At 40.4% G+C, this 7670-nt stretch overlaps 1 protein-coding gene across 2 annotated transcripts in view; it reads right to left on the bottom strand.

Annotated features, from left to right (window-relative positions):
- Positions 1-5196: 5196 nt before the first annotated feature.
- ENOPH1 (enolase-phosphatase 1) overlaps positions 5197-7670 on the bottom strand; it is a 40020-nt gene continuing 37546 nt past the window's right edge. For both annotated transcript variants that reach the window (XM_003923954.4, XM_010334731.3), the window contains exon 6: positions 5197-6295. In XM_003923954.4, coding sequence (XP_003924003.1) covers positions 6156-6295 — 140 coding nt within the window. In that variant the 3' untranslated portion in view covers positions 5197-6155. The remainder of the gene's footprint in view (positions 6296-7670) is intronic.

Raw genomic sequence — 7670 nt, 5'->3', positions numbered from 1 at the left:
GCTGGCATAATGAATTAAAAACATAATCCATTACATAATATCTACAAAAGACATATTTTGGATTCAGGACAGGAATAAATAGAAAGTCAGAGGATGGTAAAAGAAATTCAGCTGGGCTATAATCCCAACACTTTGGGAGACCAAGGCAGGCAGACAGCTTGAGCCCAGGAGTTCGAGACTAGCCTGTGCAATAGAGCGAGACCTCGTCACCACAAAAATACAAAAATTAGCCAGGTGTGAATTGGCCCCAGCTATTCGGGAGGCTAAGGTGGGAGAATTGCTTGAGCCTGGGAAGTCGAAGCACTAAGCTGTGATCTTGCCACTGCACTCTAGCCTGGGGCCACCCTGTCTCAAAAAAAGGTATTTCATGTAAACAGAGGGTGAAGTGGCTAAAGAGAATTGAAGAAAAGAATAGACAATTTAACAAAATGAGAGGGAGCATTCAACACTCCACATGCAATAATAGAGCAACTGGACAGAATATAAAGAAGTATACAGAAGATTCAAACAACACCATAAACCAACCAGACCTAACGGACATATAAATAGAATACTCCACCCAACAACAGCGGAATTTATGTTTTCTCCAGTGCACAAAGAATATTCTCCAGGATAAACTATATGTTAGGCCACAGAATTTCATTTTAAAAGATAAAAATCATATAAAGTATGTTCTCCAAGCATAGGGGAATGAAATTAAAAATCAGTAACAGAAGGAAATTTAGAAAATTCACAAATAATGTGGAAATTAAACACTTAACCAATGGCTGAAGGAAGAAATCACAAGGGAAATTAGAAAATACATTGAGACACATGAAATCAAAAATACAACATACCTCAACCTATGGGATACAGTGAAAATGATGCTCAGAGGGAAATTTAGAGCTGTAAAGAAGAAAATGGCTGGGCACGGTTAAAAAAGAAAAGAAAAGAAGAAAATGGCTGGGCGTGGTGGCTCACGCCTGTAATCCCAACACTTTGGGAGGCCAAGGAGGGTAGATCACTTGAGGTCAGGTGTTCAAGAACAGCCTGGCCAACATGGGCAAAACCCTGTCTCTACTAAAAATACGAAAATTAGTCAAGTGTGGTGACAGGTGCCTGTAGAGGCTGAGGTAGGAGAATTGCTTGAACCCAGGAGGCAGAGGTTGCAATGAGCTGAGATTGTGCTACTGCACTCCAGCCTGGGCAAAAGAGCGAGACCCCATCTCAAAAATGAAAAAAACAAAAAGCAAAACAAAACAAAACAAAATACCTCTCAAAGCAATTATGTAAGTTTCCACATTAAGGAACTAGGAAAAAAAAAAAAAAAGCCAAACAAACAAAAAAACGTAAACTAAACCCAAATCAAGCAGAAGGAAATAAAATTAGAGTAGAAATAAACAAAACAGAGAATCAACAAAACCAAATGTTCTTCTTTGAAAAGATCAACAAAAATCATGGATAAATCTTCAGCTACACCTCATAGGTGCCACCTCCTCAACTTAATCTTACTTCTCTGTTCCCACCACTCCACTTAGACTGCTCTTGAATAATTCAAGGACCACTGCTCTTCTCAGCAGCAATTGGTAAACTTGAGTAGTTCCTTCTTCAACTGGCTCTCCTGCCACTCTCCTGGTTTTCCTTCCTCAATGCCCAATCCTTTCCCATCTCCTTTGGTGGCTTCTTTGCTTGGCTTGACCACTAGTGTTGGAGCCTTTGGGCTATTTAGGCTCTCTTAACTATCAACAGACTCTTCCTAAGCAACCCCACCCCATGGCTTTTAGTAGCATCTCTATGCCAATAAACTCTCAAATCTCATCTCCAGCCAGGCCAGCACTCTGAACTCTATACATATCCAATTGCTTTTCGATCATGTTGACATCGGGATCTACATCGGCTTTACAAGTTATGTCAATGTCAGCAGCTCCACTATTTTTCCAGTAGTATCATTAATCCAGTTGCTCAAGCTAAAATTGTAAGAATTAACCTGCTATTACCACCCTAAGGCAAGCTACCACCATCCCTTACCTTCATTACAACAGCCTTCTTAGACCCAGCAGATTGACTCTCTTAACTACCAATCTTACCCAATAATTGGAGAAGTTGGAAAAGCATTATTATTATTATTATTTTTTTTTTTTTTGAGGCAGGGTTTCACTCTGTCACCCAGCTGGAATGCAGTGGCATGATCTCCGCTCACTGCAATCTATACCTCCCAGGTTCAAGTGACTTTCCTTCCTCAGCCTCCCAAGGAGCTGGGACTACAGGCGTGTGCCACCACACCTGGCTCATTTTTTTAGTAGAGACATGGTTTCACCATGTTGGCCAGGCTGGTCTCGAACTCCTGACCTCAAGTGATCCACCCACTTCAGCCTCCCAAAGTGCTGGGATTACAGGCATTAGTCACACCACTCAGGCAGAAGTTAGAAAATTAAAAGCACTTCCCAGACACCCTTACATGTAGTTTTGGGTTGGAATTAGAGATTGTCAATTAAATACACTAGTACAAAGTTTGTCAAGAGAGGCAAAACAGAGGCACTCTTCCTCTTACTATCTCTGCTAGTAAGCGAAGTCACAGAGCTCGAAGTGTTCTGTGTGAAAGGTCGCAACCGTAGGGCCTGGCATTCAAGTGTGGCCGGCACCATGGGCATGAGCCACAGTGGCAATGGTAGCAGGCTTCCTGAGCTGACCACTGTGGGGGGTCCTCTAACTCCACAGTCCAGTTGTAGTTCCCCTGACTCTTCTTCTGCCAGTTCCTCCACTGATTTTGTATACACCTAACTCCTTGAGATTTCTGCCTGCAGCACTCAACCCTGATATACCTAACTCATCTTCCTGCATCCACTCAGGCTCACCTATAAACCATTCTCCATCCCATAATGCCTTAAATATGTAAACCACTCAGGTTATCTTCTGCTCAAAATCCTCCAGTGGGCTTCTTACCATACTTAGAATAAATTCAGACTTCTTACTGGAGTACCAAGCTGCAGACCTGGCTTTGGCCCACTTCTCTGACAGTATCCAGCCTCCGGGTTCTCAATGCCTGAAGCAGGACAAGCTTTGTCCTAGATTTGTGCTATGCTGTTCCACCTGCATGGAACACCAGTTCTCCTCGTTTCTTACATGTCTTCCATGTCATTTAGATTAGATGTCACCTTCTCATAACCTTAGTAAAAGAGCCTATTTTCTCTGCACTAGTATCTAATTTTTTCTCGTTATTAGTCACCGTTGTCTCTCTTCTCCAAGAATGAATGCACAATGGAAGTAGGGAGGAACTCTGTCCCCTCATAGCAGATCTGGGGCTCGTGTTAAATGCTTAATAAATATTTAAAGAATAAATTTGGGTTAAATTTGTTAAGGTAGAAATTTTACTTCCGTTAGATAGTTACTCCAAGTGTGTTAATACCATATTGCCATCTGGGCACAGGTGGTAGGATAACAAACGTTTGGAATATATTGTACTTAACTTCTTCGGGAATAAAAAACCCTGAAAACAATCCCTTTTTAACACTGCTGCTGGAAAAAAGGGCTATCTAAAAATCACTAATTCTTTATTGGGGAAGAGGAATTATTAGTTGGATTTCACTCAAGATTACTGCCATTTTTTCCAAAGCAGTCCAAGTCTTGCAACATTATGCTTTTGGCTTGTAAGGATAAACAAAATATCGTTCTCTCTCTCTTAGCTCCATCTGCTGTATTTGGGAGCGGGTGGTTGGGGGGCGGCTCACACCTGACATCACATCTGGAGAAACAGCACCATCTGCTGGGGAAAGGCTGCTGTGCATCTGCATTGGTAAGAAGCCGGTGGCTTTCAACCTTTCCCTGTGCAACTATGCATTTGACATTGGGCTTAGCAAATAAAACCAGCTTTCCAGAAAACCAAAAGGAAGCTCTGCTACTCCAGGAATATTGGTAAGATTAGGGAATCTTCTGTCAAGGGCTTCTCTTCTAAAAAACCAACTTGCACTTTGACCGGAGATTGGAAGTCAGTGCCATTGTAGGAAAGAGAACAGAAGTAGATCTGGATTAATAAACAGGAATAAAAAGAGACACAACTTTAAGAGGCCTTTGTCCCGTTTCTCTGCAAACAAGAGGCTGAGAGACTTTAGTGCCTTTGTCCTTTTTTGGAAGTTCCAGGATTTGTTTTTTCCTTCCCCTCATAACGACTATAAATTCATCTGAATTCACCTTCTAACTCACTATCTGATAGTGACACGTAATAACTGTGCATATTTATGGAGTACATTGTGGTGTTTCAATAAATGTATACTATCTAAGACTCACATTCTTAGATAGGTATTTTTCCTCTTGCCAATCTACTTTATGTTTCAAATTCTTTCTCCATCATATTTGTGAACAGGTTTCTCAGGATCTAAAAATGATTCCACTCACCTAATTTTTCCCTTACTTTGACAAAATGAATCTGATATTTCAACTTTCTCTTAATTCCTGAAATTGATTTATTTTCTGTACTCCTTATTCAGTGCACATGGGCAGTAAAACGCCTCTCCACTTCGATCCTCTGCTGGCTAGATGCTGTGTCCCTTCCTTTTCCCTCAATTCCTTTCTAATCCAGATCCTTGTACCTACTCTTTTCTCATTTCTTCCAACTACTCCTTTAAGTATCATTAAGATATACCCCTTTCTGTTGTCTGCTTATGAGTTTTCCCAAAAATGTAGTAAGTTCATCCTTTTATTATCGTTTGTGGTTTTATCATTTACAAATTATTCCCATCTCTAAGATTTACCTGAAGTCATTTCCTTTCTTTTTTACTCATATTATTTTCATAGTCCTTAGATTTCTTAATTAGCTGCTAGATCAAAATTATCAACATAAAATCTTTTATATCCCCTGTCCTCTCATAGTTCTAAGATGTCTTTTTCCTTATTCAAAGCATTTCTAAAATTACCAGGATTCATTAGTTTTTCTTGATTAGTTAGGAAAATAACTCCCTCCTTCATTACCTTATAGGCCTCAAACTTAAGATTCTCAAAAATGTAAGGAACTCCACTCATATCCCGAATGCTTACTATCCAAATGGAATAGTAACCTTATATGTATACACAACTCAAATAATAACCAATGAATTGCCACTGGCAAGCCATAAAAACACACACATCATACATGATTAAGGTAAAAGCTAAATGTTTCTGTTTTTCAGTTTCTCTTTTGCTATGGTGCATGTGGCTAGAGTTCAAGAACTATATAAAACTGAGTGAAGAAGAAAATGCTTTTATTAATCACAACATGAAATTAACAAAACATCCTATTAGAATTAAACCAGGATAAATATTGCTATTATAAAATTTACATTTTTCACATCCATTCCAGAGGAAAATCTTACATATTAGGGCTCATCTTAAATCTTACGGAATGATTTCAGTAAAACTTTTTAAATAGTAAATAACAATTAACATATTCTCAAACTTTGCTAAACAGTTAGAAAGGCAACTATAAAACCTATAATGTAACACCCGGAGGGATGAGAACTGTTCTGCTGAGCATCATGAACCACATCTCTGTCTTAGCTGTGACATCAGCGCACCTTTTTCTCTAGTAAGGCAGCTGCTTGCTGTGGGTGCCACAGTGATTACCCAAGCTTCTTCTTAAGTAAAAGACATTTGTTTGACCAAGACTCAAGTAAATTTTCTTTCCCTATTTTGCTCTTTTGGAGCAGAAACACTTTCATCGTTGATAGATATAAGGAGGAAAATATGAAATACAGCTGTTATAATCTTCTGAATACAAACGGGCAATGAATTATTATTAGAAATAAGTCTTTGAAATATTTCCTTTTTAAAATAAGTCTTCTGAATAATTTCTGAAAACTAGCTTTCCATTTTAGTACACAACTTGATAAACATAGCACATTAGATAGGTATTTAGCAGTTTCTTCTATCAACTACACCTTGCCCTCAGTAAGGGTTACAGTATGATTTCAAACAATTTTTACACATAAAGCATCTTTACATAAGTTTTGTGTTCACTGAACTGAGACTTCTTTCACTTACATACCTGTGGAAGTTAATTTGAGCATACACACATATATATATACTTGCATACATATGTGTATATATATATATTTTTTAAGTAAGTTACTTTTACCATTAGAATAAACCTAGCCTCTACAGGGACAACTCTGTGGGGAAGTGTGGTCTGCCTTGGCGGCCCTCCTCTAGGCTGAGGAAGGCAGGTAGAGTTCGCTGAAGGATGTGATGAGACTGTAGTACGTCTTCTCATCATCTGTCAGTCCTGCATTGCCCGGTCTCACCACCACAGCTACATGCACATCTGCTTCCTCGGCAGCACTGGCCTCTGTGAAAATCATAAGATGTGTGCGTCAGAAACACCAAAAAATGTCTGAGATTTGCATCAAAGTCAGCAGGGGGATATGGGGTTGGAAGAAATGAATTCGGACCCGATTTGATAACTGTTGAAACTAGAAGATGGCACCCTGGGGTTGACTAGATTATTATCTCTTTTATATATGTTTTAATTTTGCCATAAAATTTTTTAAAAATACATAATGGCACTTGGCAGAAGAAAACAGCAGTGTATCCTGCACTTCTGAGCTTTATTAAGTACTTGTGAATGCAGAAGGATGGAGCCATGTTCTGTCCTACAACTTTCCTCTACTTCCTCCCATCAGCCCTACTGAGAACTGAGTTGCTTCCCAAAGGGCAGGCTGGTGGTAATACCAATTAAGATGATATGGGGCTGGGCATGGTGGCTCACAACTACAATCTCAGCACTTTGGGAGTCTGAGGCAGGTGGATCTAGGAGGTCACTTGAACTCCAGGCTGAGTCCAGAAGTTTGAGACCAGCCTGAGCAACATGGCAAAACTCTTGTCTCTACAAAAAATACAAAAATTAGCTGGGCATGGTGGTGTGTGTCTACAGTCCCCACTACTCAGGAGTGCTTAGGTGGGAGGACTGCTTAAGCCCAGGAGGTCAAGGCTGCAGTGAGCCAAGATCGCGCTGCTGCACTCCAGCCTAGGTGACAGAGTGAGACCCTGTATCAAAAAAGAAAAAGAAAAATAAGATAAAGGACAAAAGGAATCCCATGGTCTAATCAGCCCAAATATTGGCTCTTAACCTAGAACGAAACAGGTGAGAAATCTGAAATACGTCCTGTGGAATTTAGGTTTGGTATAAAAGTAATCCCCAGTAGTTTCTCAACCTTTGGAAAAGAGTCACAGCACCTGAATAGATTCACTGAAGGGCAGTAATGCTGAGAGAGTTAAGTTCCCAGGACACACACTGGGACTGAAGTATTTCTTCCATCCACCCACCTCCTCAAGTACGTATTTTCTGTTCTGACTGTGAAAGAGCCTGTTACCTTCCCAGAGCCAACAGTACTCACGACTCTTTCTGTGTGGGACTGCCTTCTTCAGACCACCCCTGTAGATGCCATTGGAGAAAGGCAGCTACCCTCCACTCACCCCTACTTCCTAGCCTGACTGCCCTGAGCAAAGTTTTCATTGTGACTGGCAACCCAGGAATTTGACTAAGTTGAGCGATCACAACCCACATGGGACTTGACACTTTGACACTATAAATGGCTGTTCCTATTCTTTTTTTTTTTTTTTTTTGAGACAGAGTTTCGCTCTTGTTACCCAGGCTGGAGTGCAATGGCGTGATCTTGGCTCAGCACAACCGCCGCCTCCTGGGTTCAGGCAATTCTCCTGCC

Source organism: Saimiri boliviensis, chromosome 3 (assembly GCF_048565385.1).
Source record: "Saimiri boliviensis isolate mSaiBol1 chromosome 3, mSaiBol1.pri, whole genome shotgun sequence".
In the NCBI taxonomy this organism is placed as follows: domain Eukaryota; kingdom Metazoa; phylum Chordata; class Mammalia; order Primates; family Cebidae; genus Saimiri; species Saimiri boliviensis.
Note: the sequence above shows the minus strand (reverse complement) of the source record. Positions and strands in the feature narration are given on the sequence as shown.